Genomic DNA, 16,715 nt, shown 5'->3' on the forward strand with positions numbered 1-16,715 from the left:
CCTGCAGAGTCCCAAGTTCTTTAGAAGTTCTACACCGCTAAGTATTTTATTTTTGCTCTCACTGGGATTGATTTCAAAAGGAAACTCCTGGGAGGTAGAGTGATCTTTTGCCTATATAAATTTACATTCAATGTTTTTCTGAAGTTTTTAACATCAGCAGCAGCAGTTAACAAGGAGCAGTACCTTTAGTTTCCCTGTAGCCTTGGCCATCTTCTCATATCCTAAATGCATCATGAAGAACGGCAAGGCATCCTGGGCCTTCTTCCGCACATCTCCATTGCGATCCTCTAGGCAGGAGTAGAGGTGGGGAACACACAGGATGAGGTCCGTGGGGGTGGAGCGAAGAGTCGGCAGTTTCTCAGCCAGCCAGCCCAGGAGCTGTCAAAAGAAATAAAGACTGGGTACATACTTCAAGGGGAAAATTGTTTTTATAATCTCAGGCTTAGGGATTTTACCAGTAGCAGACACAATTAGTTCTCTTACTACGAGTTTTCAGTATGAAATCAGTAGTTTTCAATGTTTAAGAACTGGGCTATACTTAAATAACATGCAAAAGACTACAATCTTCTTTAAGATAAGGATACAATTCTTTGGACCATAAAATGGGCATTAAATTACAAAGCTCTCACAGTTCTTAATATATTTTAAAAATAAAAAAACTTTCACTTATCCTTTTTTTTTTTAAATTCTAAGAACTATTCAGCTAGAGAAGACACTAAACATTTAATTATAAGAGGACAACTTCTACAAGAGCTGCTGTTTTCAGCCTTGACAATTTTCTCTGTACTTTTAAAATAATTCATATCTCTAATTTATTTTTAAAATTTTATTTATCGATTTTAGGAAAAGAGAGAGAGAGAAAAACATGGATTTGTTGTTCCACTTATTTATGTATTCACTGTTTGCTTCTTATATGTGCCCTGACCAGGTATTGAACCTGCAACCTTGGCTCTAACCAATTGAGCTATCTGGCCAGGCCCTATCTAGTGTATGTTGTATATTCTACACAATTTCATCACGTTAGTACATCCACCACTAGTCAAGATTTTGAACAGTTCCATCAGAAGGATCCCTTGTGTTATCCCTTTTATAACCACACCTATTTCCTTCCTCCTCCCATTAACCCTCCACCCCTGGTAACCATTAATCTGTCCCCCATTTCCAAAATTCTGTAATTCCTAACAAGTTTTATATAAATGAAATCATATAGTATGTAACTGTTCGGGATTGGTTTTTGTTATTCAGCATAATTTCCCGGAGATTTATCTAAATTGCTGTATGCATAATTTGTTTATCTTATTGCTAAATACTGTTACACATATGGACATAGAACAGCTTAATCATTCATTGTTGTAGGATATCTGGCTGTTATGACCTTTTAGGCTATTATGAATAAAACTCTATGTATAGGTTTTTGTGTAAACATAATTAAAAAAATTTATTGATTTTCAGAGAGGGGAGGGAGAGAGAGAAGAGAGTGGAGGAGCAGGAAGCATCAACTCATGGTAGTTGCTTCTTGTATGTGCAGTGACTGGGCAAGCCAGCATTTCAAACACACAACCTCAGCATTCCAGGTCAATGCTTTATCCACTGCACCACCACAGGTCAGGGATGTACAAACATTTTTTATTTTTCTGTAATAAATGCCCAAGATTACAAGATCACAATTATTGGGTCATATAATAACTATATGTTTAGTTTTATAAGAAGCTATCAAACTATTTTCCAGAGTGGTTGTACCATTTTATATCCCCACCACCAGTGTTCATGTTTCTCTACATCCTGGTCAGCATTTGATGTTATCTCTATTTTTAAATTTTATTTATTTATTTATTTCAGAGACAGAGAGTGGGTCAGAGAGAGGGATAGACAGGGACAGACAGGAATGGAAAGAGATGAGAAACATCAATCATTAGTTTTTCATTGCACATTGCAACACCTTAGTTGTTCATTGATTGCTTTCTCATATGTGCCTTGACCACGGGCCTTCAGCAGACCGAGTAACCCCTTGCTGGAGCAAGCGACCTTGGGTTCAAGCTGGTGGGCTTTTCCTCAAACCAGATGAGCCCGCACTCAAGCTGGAGACCTCGGGGTCTCGAACCCGGGTCCTCTGCATCCCAGTCCAATGCTCTATCCGCTGTGCCACCGCCTGGTCAGGCAACTATTTTTTATTTTAGTAATTCCAATAGGTGAGTAGTGATATCATAGTTTTAATTTGCATTTTTGTGATGGCTAATAACGTTGAACATCGCTCATGGCTTATATCAGGGGTCTCAAACTCAACTCAGCATGTGGGCCGCAGAGCAAGATCACAGCCGTTCGGCGGGCCGCACTAGGTCTACAAAAGGCAACTGTTACGCAACACTTTTCTCACTGCAGTTGAAAACAAAAAAAAATCAGTACAACAAGCACAATTGTACATGCAGTTTACTCAGTGTCACAAAACGACCAGAAACTGTAGTTCGCATCACAACTGCTGTTAACTAAGCTAATATCTAGCTAGGATGCTAGAGAAATGAAAAATATAAGTAGGCCCCTAGGCTTACTTAATTTTATCCAAAATATTTTGAACTTTGTGGATTAGTCTGCGGGCCGCGAGTTTGAGACCCCTGGCTTATATGCTATCTGCATCATCTTCAATGAAATGTCTGTTCATCTCTTTAGCCCATTTTATAACATTTCTAACTGTTGAGTTTTGAAAGTTCATTATATATTCAGATAACAGTCCTTTATCAGACATACCTATAGTTTTCAAATATTTTCTCCCACTCTGTAGCCTTGTCTTTTCATCTTCTTCACATCTTTTACAGAGTAAAAGTTCTTAATTTTAATGAGGTCCAATTAATCAACTTTTCTTTGATGGATTGTGGGAGGGTTTTTTTTTTTTTTTTTTTTTTTTTTTTACAGAGACAGAGTCAGAGAGAGGAATAGACAGACAGGAACGGAGAGGTGAGAAGCATCAATCATCAGTTTTTCATTGCGCATTGCGACACCTTAGTTGTTCACTGATTGCTTTCTCATAAGCGCCTTGACTGCGGGCCTTCAGCAGACCGAGTAACCCCTTGCTCGAGCCAGCGACCTGGGGTCCAAGCTGGTGAGCCTTTGCTCAAACCAGATGATCCCTAGCTCAAACTGGTGACATCGGGGTCTCGAACCTGGGTCCTTCCGCATCCCAGTCCGACACTCAATCCACTGCGCAACTGCCTGGTCAGGCTGGATTGTGGTTTTAGCGCCAAGTCTAAGAATTCTTTGCCTATAGAATTTCTATACTTTGAAGGTTTTCTCCTGTTATCTTTAAAAGTCCTATAGTTTTATGTTCAACATTTCAGTTCATCATCAATTTTGAGTTAATTTTTATGTAAGATATGAGGTTTAGATTGAGGTATATTTTTTTGTTGATGAATGCCAATTGCTCCAGAATCAACTGTTGAAAGATTATCCTTGAATTCTTTTATCAGCATTCTATTGTTTTCAGTATACATACTCTGTTTCTTTTGTTAAATTTGTGTATCTAAAGATTCCATTTTCTTTGGTGTGACTGTAAATTGTATGTTTTTAAGTTCAGTTTCCACATGTTCATTGTTGTTATAAAGAAATGTGATTGATAATTGTGTATTGACTTTGTATCCTGCAGTTTAACTGAACGTAGTTATTAGTTTCTAGAAGTTTGTAGATTCAATTACAGATAATTTTATTTATTCTTTGTCCAGTCTGTATAATTTTCATTAGTTTTTCCTGCTTTACTGCAGTGACTATAACTTCGAGTACTACACTAAATAGCAGTAGTGGAAGTGGACACTCTTGCCTGTTGCTGATCTTAGGGGGAAAGCATCCAGGCTTCCACTGTGAAATATGGTATTATATGTAGAGGTTTTTGTAAATGCTCTTTATTAAGTTGAGGTTATTCTCCCCCCCCCTTTTTTTTTTACAGGGACAGAGAGAGAGTCAGAGAGAGGGATAGATAGGGACAGACAGGAACGGAGAGAGATGACAAGCACTAATCATCAGTTTTTCATTGCGACACTTTATTTGTTCATTGATTGCTTTCCCATATGTGCTCTGACCGCAGGCCTTCAGCAGACTGAGTAACCCCTTGCTCGGGCCAGCGACCTTGGGTCCAAGCTGGTTAGCATTTTGCTCAAGCCAGATGAGCCCGCACTCAAGCTGGAGACCTCGGGGTCTTGAACCTGGGTCCTTCCGCATCCCAGTCCAACGCTCTATCCACTGCGCCACCACCTGGTCATACTATTCTCCCCTTCTATCACTAACTTGATGAGAGTTTTTATCACGAGTGTTGGATTTTCTCAAATCCCTTTTTTCTGTGTCAATTTTAGTATTTAGCCTGTTGGTATGATGCATTACATCAGGGGTAGTCAACCTTTTTATACCTACCTCCCACTTTTGTATCTGTTCGTAGTAAAATTTTCTAACCTCCCAGCAGTTCCACAGTGATGGTGATTTATAAAGTAGAGAAGTAACTTTACTTTATAAAATTTATAAAGCAGAGTTACACAAGTTAAAACATATAATAATAATTACTTAACAAGTACTTTATGCCGGATTTTCGTTAAGTTTGGCAGAATAAATCTTTATAAAACAACTTACTATAGTTAAGTTTATCTTTTTATTTATACTTTGGTTGCTCCGCTACCGCCCACCATGAAAGCTGGAACACCCACTAGTGGGCGGTAGGGACCAGGTTTACTACCACTGCATTACATTATAGATTTTTGCCATTAACTTTATTTTTATGTTCTGATTAAAGCCTCTGATCTTACTATTTAAGAGTGCTAAAAAAGAGAAAATTTCACAAAAAGTCTAGTCCTTTAAAAAGTTTTATTGTTAAAAAAAGCACATGAAAACAAAAGTTATTTTAAATTTTATTTACTGTTTTATAAAATATATTAACTGTTTTTATAATAAAACACATTCTGTCCATACATGCGTATTTATTAGGTAGGTCCAAGCCTCTGTGAAGATAAAAGACATGAGTAAGGTACATGATCTTTTCAATACTAACCTCTTGCCTCAGGAAAGGATTTTCCTTTTTGAGCTCTTCAGAAAGATCTTCTCCCTCCAGCCACTCCTTCATGCCAGTCTGTTCTGCCCAAGCATTCACAGTTGCTAGAGCAGCAGCTCGAACATTGTTCTGAATGGAGGAGAGAATCAGTAAAGATAACTAACATCAACTATGGTTTGGAGGTAGGAGGTGAGAAGCTTCATTTGTGAACACAAACATGGAGATTTCTCTAAGGTCCACACAAACATACTTGGGACTGTCTTCCTAGGTTCTACAGTTGTACTAAAACTCCAAATTACAGTAGAAACATTAAACGCCAAATTGTACAGATCCTGTAGTCAGTTAACTAGACAAAACAGAGACCTGGGAATATCACTGAAGGGAAATAAACTCTTAGGTGTGTTTCCAGAACCTCTGGGGGTCTTTTGTCCATATTTATCTGTTAAAGAATATAATTCTACATGTTAGAGAACATATAATGGTTACACTGAAGTTACTGACAACTTTAACGTATATGTTTTATTTTATTTTTAAATTTTTATTTATTCATTTTAGAGAGATGGCAGGAGAGAGAGAGAGAAGAGGGGAGGAGAGGGAACCATCAACTCCCACATGTGCCTTGACCGGGCAAGCCCAGGGTTTTGAACCCGCAACTTCAGCATTACAGGTTAACGCTTTATCCACTGCGCCACCACAGGCCAGGCATTATTTTTTATTTTTAATTAATTTTTTTTTTTAATTCATTTTAGAGAGGAAGGGGGGGAAGAGCAGAAAGCATCAACTCCCATATGTGCTTTGACCAGGCAAGCCCAGGGTTTCGAACCAGCAACCTCAGCGTTCCAGGTCGATACTTTATCCACTGCGCCACCACAGGTCAGGCTAACGTATGTTTTTTTTTTTTAACTTTTTTTTATTTATTCATTTTAGAGAGGAGAGACAGAGAGAGAGAGAGGAGAGACAGAGAGAGAGAAGGGGGGGAGGAGCTGAAAGCATCAACTCCCATATGTGCCTTGACCAGGCAAGCCCAGGGTTTCGAAACGGCGACCTCAGCATTTTCAGGTTGACGCTTTATCCACTGCACCACCACAGGTCAGGCCTAATATATATGTTTTTATATTAACTTGTATTCATAGAATAAAAACTTGTTGACATAAAAAATATTAAAATGGCCCAATTCCTCAGATTAAATGTATCACACAAAAATAAAAAGACATTCAACTCAATTAAGGCTTAAACATAAAAGGCTTACAACATTCAATGAAACTAGCATACTGAAGTACTAGAGGATCCCATTCTAGTAGTTCAGGGAAGGTAGAAAATAAATACATGATCCAAAAATTAATATACTTATTTACCCTTTATACCAATATTTTTAACAATGATGTCATAATCATAATAGCAACCATTTTCTAAGCACATAATTACATAAAACAGATACAGGTAACATATATAGACTTATTTAATTCTATAAGAATAAAATTTCACAGATAAAAGAAAATGAACTTCATAAAACAAATAACTTATCTAAGGGTCACAAAGCTACATAGTAAGTGATATATCTGATCATGTTAATATTGCCCGGGAGGTAAAAATGTTTATTTTTTCCCCTTCCAATATTCTCTTCTCTACCAAGCTTATAATCTGTTTACATGTACTCTTACATGTAAGAAAAGAAAATTATTACTAGCTCCAGAGTGTGGCTAGCTTATTCCAGAATGAAGTTGCAGCAAAGAGAAAGGCTTACCTTGCTGTCTCCAAGGACTGTGAGGATAGGGATGCCCAAGTTCTTCACATGTTGCTTGATGTTTGGGCCCATGGCTACTGCCAACTGCTGGAGGATAGTCAACGTCTGCTGCACCTGAGTGGAAAGAGCCAGCACTACATGTTCAAACCATGAGCAAGCTGGGTACAAAGTTTTGCAAGGTGCTGCTATATAGTCAATGCAGTAAGGAAGTCTGGGATACTTAAGAGACAGGGAAATCAGCCCTTTATGATGTGACTCTAATTGGATTACAAATAATTTTTAGGTGGTGGCCTTTGTCTTTATCAATAGTTCATAAAATCTGAGTATTAGAGTTTTAGACCAGAGATTATACTGCTTTATAATTTTAAAGTAAGATAAAACCTAGTTTAAGAAAATCCTGACATAAAAACCCAAATTTAAGCATGTTTATTTATATTGCAAGCAATCTTATATAAAGATATTTAACATTAGAGTCCTATAAAAAGCACATCTAGCCTGACCAGGTGGTGGTGCAGTGGATTAGAGCGTCAGCCTAGGACGCTGAGGACCCAGGTTTGAAACCCCAAGGTCACTGGCTTGAGTGTGGGCTCATAGACATGACCCCATGGTCGCTGGCTTGAAGCCCAAGGACACTGGCTTGGCTGGAGCCCCCCAGTAAAGGCACATATGAGAAAGCAATCAATGAACAATTAAAGCCACAACTATGAGTTGATGCTTCTCATCTCTCTCCCTTCCTGTCTGTCTGTCCTTGTCTAAAAAAACACACAAATAAACCCCCACCAAATCTGAGCTTTATAAAAATTTGACTACTAAACCTGCCACATATTAGCATATCTTGCAGCACACTTAAGAAATTAAAAAATATTATTTCTGGGCCCTGGCCGGTTGGCTCACTGTTAGAGCGTTGGCCTGGTGTGCAGGAGTCCTGGGTTGGATTCCTGGCCAGGGCACACAGGAGGAGCGCCCATCTGCTTCTCCAACCCTCCCCTTCTCCTTCCTCTCTGTCTCTCTCTTCCCCTCCTGCAGCTGAGGCTCCATTGGAGCAAAGTTTGCCCGGGCGCTGGGGATGGCTCTATGGCCTCTGCCTCAGGTGCTACAATGGCTCTGGTAGTGGTAGAGCATCGCCGCCTGGTGGGCATGCTGGGTGGATCCCCGTCGGGTTCATGCGGGAGTCTGTCTGACTGCCTCCCCGTTTCCAGCTTCAAAAAATACAAAAATATATATATATATTTCTGGTTCAGAGCAAAAAAAGTAAATCATTTTATTTTTGCTGGCAATGGTTACATTAAAAAGGAACCTCCTGAAAGGAGAAAAGGGTGAGAAAAAGAACAGACATGTGTTCTACATACCAAGATTTTATTTGAATCATTGAGTCGACCTTTCAAGGCAGTTGGAAGTTCACCTATGTTCGGTTGGATAAATTTTGCTTCATTGATAATACCTGCCACTTCATCTAGGCCTTCTTTTCTGATCTTCCAATTTTTGTCCCCAATCTTAGATACCAACTCTGAAGTGATTTTATCACTGAAAATACAGAAGACAACACTTTAATTCCAGACTCCTAAAAAAATAATGTTGTCACTCTGGACAATGGCTCACTAGATAGAGTGTTAGCCCGGTGTATGGATGTCCTCGGTTTGATTCCTGGTCAGGGTACAAATGAGAAGCAACCATCTGCTTCCCTTCCTCCTCCCCCCCCTCTTCCCTCCCTGCAACCAGTGGCTTGATGGTTTCAGTGTGGCCCTGGGCGCTGAGGATAGCTCGGTTGGTCCAAGCGTGTCAGCCTTAGGTGCTAAAAATAGCTCGGTACTTGAGCATTAGCCCAGATTTAGTTGCCAGGTGGATCTCAATTGGGGCACATGCAGGAATCTGTCTCACTATCTACCTTCCTCTCACCTAAAAATAACGATAATGATAATAAAAAATAATTATGTCACAGAATCACCCCTGACTGACTGACCAGAGAAGGCACCAGACTAGCCATGGCCAGATAGCTTGGTTGGTTAAGAGTGTTTTCCTGGTACACAGAAGTTGTGGGTTCAATTCCTGGTTAGGGTACATACAGGAACAGACCAATATTTCTATCTCTCCCTCTCTCTCTCTAAATAAAAAATATATAAAAAAAATTCGGTATAATAAATAAAACCATTTCCAACAAACCTACCTTATTTCTGTCCTTGGCAAGAGATCCACAACATCACTGCCCCCATCATCTGGCTCGTCTCCATCGTCTCCCTCATCTGTACCACTGGTGCTGTGCTTGGAAATCCCTCTGGTTGGAGCAGGTGGGCTCTGTCCCTGCATCTACACCCAAATAAATCAGCAAGGATATGAGAGCAAACCAGCTGGAAAAAGGTGCCTTGTCAAAATTTCATATTCCTTCATAATACCTAGTATCTACACAGTACGTCTTAATTTCTACTTAGGTTCCAATTTTGAGACTACATGACAAAGATATTTTTATAAAACCTATTAGAATCTGACTTCTCAATTATGAAGCTATCTTTTGATTTGTATGCCCAAGAGAATATAGAGCAAATCTGCCAAAACTTAGCAATTTCCATTAGAAAGTTTATTCAAGAAAGGACATTTTTTTAACTAAAAAATTTTAAAGTGTTATATTAATATTCTTTTTTAATAGGTCATACATTCAAAAAATTTTTAATTCTATAGGCACAAAGGATATAAGAGGGAAAATCTCCCATGCTATATCATAGCTACCCTGTTCTCTTCCTAATAGACAAAGTGATCAATTTCTTAGGAACTTTTCCCAGGGATACTTTATGCATATAAAAGCACATACATGCATACTGTTCATCCTAAAGGGCTAAAGGGTTAAAAGCTTAAAGTGGGCCCTGGCCGGTTGGCTCAGTGGTAGAGCGTCGGCCTGGGCATGCAGAGGTCCCGGGTTTGATTCCCGGCCAGGGCACACAGGAGAAGCACCCATTTGCTTCTCCACCCCTCCCCCTCTCCTTCCTCTCTGTCTCTCTCTTCCCCTCCCGCAGCCCAGCCTCCATTGGAGCAAAGATGGCCTGGGCGCTGGGGATGGCTCCTTGGCCTCTGCCCCAGGCGCTAGAGTGGCTCTGGTCGCGACAGAGTGACGCCCCGGAGGGGCAGAGCATCGCCCCCTGGTGGGCGTGCCGGGTGGATCCTGGTCGGGCGCATGCGGGAGTCTGTCTGACTGTCTCTCCCCGTTTCCAGCTTCAGAAAAATACCAAAAAAAAAGCTTAAAGTGAACTAATATGAGCTTTCTCAAGTCCACCAATAGATAGTATAATTTGTAAAATCTTTACCTTTTCAAATTCTGCATCTATCTGGGATAGGAGGGCAGGCTTCTCATCTTCAAAGAACATTCGCAAAGAGGGACCAACATACAGATACATTACACCAAGCAGGGTGATAGCAGAAGTCCTCACAGCCTGGCAGACAGAACAAAAAGAATTTTCCAAATCAGAGCAGAACCATAAAGCTGGCTCTGCTGTTCCTATACATGCTAGTGTGTACTCACTGGGTTTGTTGCAGCAAGAGCTGTCTTCACATTGCTAATGAAAGCTTTTACATTCAATCTAGAAGAAATAACATTTAGAATTAAAAAAAAACAAAACACTCAACAAAGTTTTATGAACCCAGACTCTGGAAAAGGCTTTCTTTGAAGAGCCACATCATTCTTCCAGTTGATCAGGGCATCCTCGACTCCAGAGTCATCCTGACTCCACTCTCTTATGCCCACTATTCTGGCTCAGTTCTATTTTAAAAATATATTCTGAATCATAACACTTCCACCCCTACAAACTATGTCCAAGACACTATAATTTCTTTTTTTTTTTTTACTTTTATTTATTTATTTCAGAGACAGAGTGAGAGTGAGAGAGAAGGATAGACAGGGGCAGACAGACAGGAACAGAAAGAGATGAGAAGCATCAATTATCAGTTCTTCGTTGCAACACCTTAGTTGTTCATTGATTGCTTTCTCATATGTGCCTTGACCACAGTCCTTCAGCAGACCAAGTAACCCCTTGCTCGAGTCAGCGACCTTGGGTCCAAGTTGGTGAGCCTTTTGCTCACACCAGATGAGCCCATGCTCAAGCTGGAGCGCAACCTTGGGGTCTCGAACCTGGGTCCTTCTGCATCCCACTCCGACACTCTATCCACTGCACCACCGCCTGGTTGGGCCAAGCCACTATAATTTCTTGACAGGATTACTCTATTATCCCAATAAGTAGTCTCCGTGCTTCTGCCCTTGATACTCACTATCTGGTCCAACTATAGTCAGAATGATCCTGTTACTCTTCTGTTCAAAATCCTCTAATGGTTTTCAACGTATTCAAAACTCTGTATCTCCAATATCAGTGTCTATCCCTTCCCTCCCCCTTCTAATCACTTTCAAAAGAGGCTAGCCAAAATTCCCAGTGTCCTTATCATATGCCAACATAAAGTAAGCTCTATAAAATTTTGTTAAATGAAATAAACAAATCTGTTCAATACACAAATTTTGAAAACTAGCAAGTTAAAAAACCTTTTCTACTGTATGACTTCTGATAGCCTTTAATTCATAAATGTTCACTATAGGTTTCTAAACAAATGCAATTACATATAATAATTTGCAAATGTATTTGACTAGCAATGCTTAGAATTGACTTTTCTGTAGGACAGTTATTAATACTTGAGGAAAAATAACTTAGAGAACTCTAATGTTAGTGGATATCAAAATGCAGGTACACAAATCAATATAGATGGTTCCCCAACTTATGACAGTTTGATTTAACATTTTTTGACTTTACATTGGTGCAAGAGGAATGCATACTATATTATATGAGATATTCAACACTATTAAAAACAGGCTTTGTATTAGACAATTTTGCCCAACTATAGGCTAATGTAACTGTTCTGAGCATGTGTTAGGTAGTGTAGGCTAAGTTATGATGTTCAGGTTAGGTGTATTAAATGCATTTTGCCTTATATCTTCAGATACAATGGGTTTATTGGGATGAAACCCTATCATAAGTCAAAGTATAGACTCTTTTTTCTTTTTTTTACAAGGACAGAGAGTCAGAGGGATAGATAGGGACAGACAGACAGGAACAGAGAAAGATGAGAAGCATCAATTACCAGTTTTTCATTGCGACACCTTAGCTGTTCATTGATTGCTCTCTCATATGTGCCTTGACCGTGGGCCTTCAGCAGACCGAGTAAACCCTTGCTCAAGCCAGCAACCTTGGGTCCAAGCTGTTTGCTCAAACCAGATGAGCCCGCGCTCAAGCTAGCGACCTCAGGGTCTCGAACCTGGGTCCTCTGCATCCCAGTCCAATGCTCTATCCACTGCGCCACTGCCTGGTCAGGCTGTGTAGACTTTTTTTTTTTTTTTTACACAGGGACAGAGAGAGTCAGAGAGAGGGATAGACAGGGACAGACAGACAGGAATGGAGAGATGAGAAGCATCAATCATCAGTTTTTCGCTGCCACACCTTAGTTGTTCATTGATTGCTTTCTCATATGTGCCTTGACCACGGGCCTTCAGCAGACAGAGTAACCCCTTGCTTGAGCCAGTGACCTTGGGTCCAAGCTGGTGAGCTTTTGTTCAAACCAGATGAGCCTGCGCTCAAGCTGGTGACCTCGGGGTCTCGAACCTGGGTCCTCCGCATCCCAGTCCGACGCTCTATCTACTGCACCACTGCCTGGTCAGGCTGTTTAGACTCTTGAGGAACAAATGTAGACTTGTTTTATATAAATTAGGTAACCTAGTTCTGGTTTCTCAGAAAAAAGCAGAGATAGCTACAACAAACATAATCACCAGTTAGAGAGTGGCAAAACACTTACTTATTTGGAACTGGATTTTTCTTCCTGACTTACCCAGAAAAACCAAATTCTTTTATTGCATTTGATAGCCAATTCAGAGTTTCTGATTGATTCTTGGGATTCTTCTGAGAGAAAGCCATTGACATAACCTACAGCAGGAGAAAAAAACCAACCAACCAAACTAGATCTGTGTTTTCTCTCATGTTTCTCATAGAAATACAGCATGACATATGACAGAGGGTGGATGAAACATGATTTTTCTGATGCTAAAAAGAACTGCAAGAATGACTTTAGGAATGAAATACTTGACCTTCACAAGAAAATGAGATAAGTGACAGTAGTATTAAAAGCATTCAGGAGTGTTAACAACTTTTTATAGTGATCACTCGACCAGGTCTTAGAAAATTATTCTCATCTTTATTTTATTTTATTTTTATTTTTAATTTATTCATTTTAGAGAGGAGAGGGAGAGACAGAGAGAGAGAAGGGGGGGAGGAGCTGGAAGCATCAACTCCCATATGTGCCTTGACCAGGCAAGCCCAGGGTTTTGAACCGGCAACCTCAGCGTTTCCAGGTTGACGCTTTATCCACTGCGCCACCACAGGTCAGGCCTATTCTCATCTTTAATAGATATTCTTGACTAAGTTAAAGTTTAATTATCATGCAAAAGTGTATTATGAAAGGTAAAAGTAAAAATGCAGTATCAAAAACAGCTTTACTTGAGAAAACAAACTAAGCTTAATTAGTAACCTTAAATTAAAATTTGGGGAAAAAAACTGGGAAAACCTGGGGAAAGAAAGCTTTGTCACTAACCTGTTCAGCTGTCCACGGCAACATACAAGCTTCAGCTATTGCTGTCATAGCCTCCTTTGCATTATTCCCACATTTCACATCCCCAATCTTATCTACAAGGCCATCCAAGACAATCTGGGCTGAAGTTTTGGAAAAATTTCCCTTCTGGGCAATTAAAGCAACTATGTGAAGTTTCATCTGCATCACCTGAACAAGGATCAAGTTATCATAAAGTTATGAAGTGAGCCAAAGACATTTTTTATGTACTTATTTTTATTAATTTGAGATGCAGAAAGAGAAAGAAACATTGATTTGTTGTTCCATGTATTTATGCATTCACTGGTTGATTCTTGTATTGCCCTAACTGGAGTTAGAACCCACAATCTTGCTGTATAAGGACAATGCTTGAACCAACTGAACAACCCAGCCAGGGCTATGTACTTATTCTTATAGCAGCATGAAGATGTAACACAGTTAAGGACAGCTGAGAACATAACCAAACTAAAATCAGAATTTTAAACAAAGAAACAAAATAATTTTTATCCTTTGTTATCAATTAAAGTAGCTAAGTGACAACTAAAAAAGAAAACAAACCAATCAATGCTCTAAAATATTAAAAATGTTACCATGTAGACATTTTATAAATTGAAACTTTTATTTTTTATATTCTCCTCTTATGATTATTTGTATATCGTAGTGAATAGACATCTTATTTATTTATTTATTTATTATTATTATTTTTTTACAGAGACAGAGAGAGAGTCAGAGAGAGGGATAGATAGGGACAGACATACAGGAATGAAGAGAGATGAGAAGCATCAATCATCAGTTTTTCGTTGCGACACCTTAGTTGTTCATTGATTGCTTTCTTATATGTGCCTTGACCGCGGGCCTTCAGCAGACCGAGTAACCCCTTGCTTGAGCCAGTGACTTTGGGTCCAAGCTGGTGAGCTTTTTGCTTAAGCCAGATGAGCCCGCGCTCAAACTGGCAACCTCAGGGTTTTGAACCTGGGTCCTCCGCATCCCAGTCCGACGCTCTATCCACTGCGCCACCGCCTGGTCACGCGTGAATAGACATCTTGAAATACATAATATAGTTGCTCACAAACTATAACCCTCATGCACACACACAGCAGACTTAAGAGTTAAAGAATTTATAGATTTTTTAAGTGAAAGAAAGAAAACTAGTATACAATTTAAAGATGTAAATAGAATGATGGCAGATATATGGTACTTGAGACTCCTTTGCCCATAAATATGTCCTTTTGTCCTGCCTGAATATTTAAGTAATAAATGTTGGCTAGGATGTAGAGAAACCAGAACTCTCTTGCATTGCTGGTATGGATATAAAATGGTACAACAACTCTGGAAAACAGTTTGTCAGTTCCTCAGAAAAGTTCAATACAGAACTGCCATCTGACCCAGCAATTCAACCTCTAGGTATATATCAAAGAGAATTCAAAACAGCTTCACACCAAAAAAAGAGTACACAATGTTCATTCCAGCATTATTCATGATAGCCAAAAAGTGGAAACAATGAAAATTAATGAATGGGTAAATAAAACGTATATGCATACAACAGAATACTATTTAACAATAAAAAAGAAGGTAGAGTTGATAAATGCTCCTATATAGATAAAAAGTGAAAACATTATGCAAAGTAAAAGCTAGACACAACAAAGGGCTACTCAATATATAACTCTATGTAAATGTAATGTCCAGTAGAAGTAATGCATAGAGACAGGAAGTAGGTTAATAGTTGCCAAGGGACTGGGGGTGGGGATTTGGGAAGGAACAGAGTGACCATTGATGGTATGGGGTTTTCTTGGGGTGGGGGAAAGGGATGAGAATATTCTAAAATTATATAGTGACAGGAGTTGCAGAACTATATGAATATACTAAAAACCACTGCATTGTACGCTTTAAAACGGTTAGTTTTATACTCTCAATAAAGTTTTTGTAAAGGAAAAAAATAAACAAAATTGCCCCTTGTTAGGGATCTAACACATAGGAGGGTATTAGCTGAAATCAGGTGGTTTTTCACCTATCTGAGCAGCTGCATAAAGAGGGAAGTTTGAGAACCTTCTGACATAGGAAGCTTTCATAAAGCTGGACAGTATGGATGAGGTGCTGTAACCAGTGCTGGAGGAGCACACTGAGAGGGAGCTAAGGATCCAACAGAGAACAAGAGGTTGTAGAAAAGAAGCAAAAAAGAGACTAGCAGGGTGCCAAAAAGAGGTCTGACACACATAAAAAAAAATTGTTTTCTGCAAGAGCTCTATGTATCTCTAGAAGAAAAGAAAACTCTTTTCCCAGTGTCCTTCCTTTTTCACTTTCCTATATTTTTTTACATACACCTAACTTTTTAGATTAAATGATAGTACTGCTGAATTTCATCTCTATAACCAGTTAATTAGTTAAATAGACTGTGTGGGAATTTTTCATTGACAATTTAAAAACTGCATTTATTTTTTATCTAAACAAAAAAAGCTATTTATCCCTCCTTTGAATATGGAAAGATTAGAGAACTTCTGGCCTAAATAATAAGGAGGAAAAGCATATATATAAATTACACAAACAATACACATTCATTCATTTAAAATTAGATGGCACATTTCTGAGTGATTAAAAAATAAAAAGCTAAAATCACCACCAAAACTGTATCTATTACTTCATACAGTGATGTGATGGAAATTAGTTCAATAAAAGACAGTGAATCTCCAGTTAAAGGTACCTGAAAATTAGTTTCTTTCCATCCAGGTTTCTTAGCAAGCATCCTCACTAATGCTTGGCATGGCATTTCAGTTCGGTCCATTAGTTCAACAGCCTTGAAATAAAACCAGAGAATAAAAGTTAAGAGGTAGTGAGTAGTTCAAGGGAACAGTAGATAACAAAATCAAGTAAGTGGTTACCTCTGAAGAAGGGAGGGGAATGGAAGTGAAGAGGGTTATAGAGGGAACTTATATAATTTCTTTTAAAATGCTTTGTTTATTAAATTGGATGTTTGGTATATGGTTATTATATTAATACTATTGAAACTTTTTTTTCACATTTTAGGAGTTCACAAATAATTTGATCTAAGGAAAGTGATGGTAACACTGTTTTTATTTGCCCAGTGTGTGATAGAAACTGCTTAATATTTTGACTTATTTGATTTTCTTAAAATACATAAAAGTAGGGTAGGTTAGAAGTGATTAAGCATTAAATTTCAAAGATGCACGAATTTAGGTCTAAACCCAACACGTGGCAGAGGCTGGGCTGGAAGCCAGGTTTGCTGCCTCAAGTCCCAGTGTGTTTCCAGTTTCTCACCACCCCTCCTCAGTAGAAGCACAGTGTAGATGCCAAAACGGACTACCATATTCC

General features: G+C 39.0%; 1 protein-coding gene across 3 annotated transcripts in view; it reads right to left on the reverse strand.

Moving 5' to 3' along the window:
* CKAP5 (cytoskeleton associated protein 5) overlaps positions 1–16,715 on the reverse strand; it is a 124,879-nt gene that overhangs the window by 26,994 nt on the left and 81,170 nt on the right. For all 3 annotated transcript variants that reach the window (XM_066251413.1, XM_066251412.1, XM_066251411.1), the window contains exons 16-25: positions 16,087–16,179; positions 13,374–13,559; positions 12,615–12,709; positions 10,273–10,330; positions 10,058–10,183; positions 8,929–9,068; positions 8,114–8,288; positions 6,765–6,878; positions 5,021–5,149; positions 184–378 (exon numbers count right to left, since the gene is read on the reverse strand). In XM_066251413.1, coding sequence (XP_066107510.1) covers positions 184–378; positions 5,021–5,149; positions 6,765–6,878; positions 8,114–8,288; positions 8,929–9,068; positions 10,058–10,183; positions 10,273–10,330; positions 12,615–12,709; positions 13,374–13,559; positions 16,087–16,179 — 1,311 coding nt within the window. The remainder of the gene's footprint in view (positions 1–183; positions 379–5,020; positions 5,150–6,764; positions 6,879–8,113; positions 8,289–8,928; positions 9,069–10,057; positions 10,184–10,272; positions 10,331–12,614; positions 12,710–13,373; positions 13,560–16,086; positions 16,180–16,715) is intronic.

This window comes from Saccopteryx bilineata, chromosome 1 (genome assembly GCF_036850765.1).
Source record: "Saccopteryx bilineata isolate mSacBil1 chromosome 1, mSacBil1_pri_phased_curated, whole genome shotgun sequence".
Taxonomy (NCBI): domain Eukaryota; kingdom Metazoa; phylum Chordata; class Mammalia; order Chiroptera; family Emballonuridae; genus Saccopteryx; species Saccopteryx bilineata.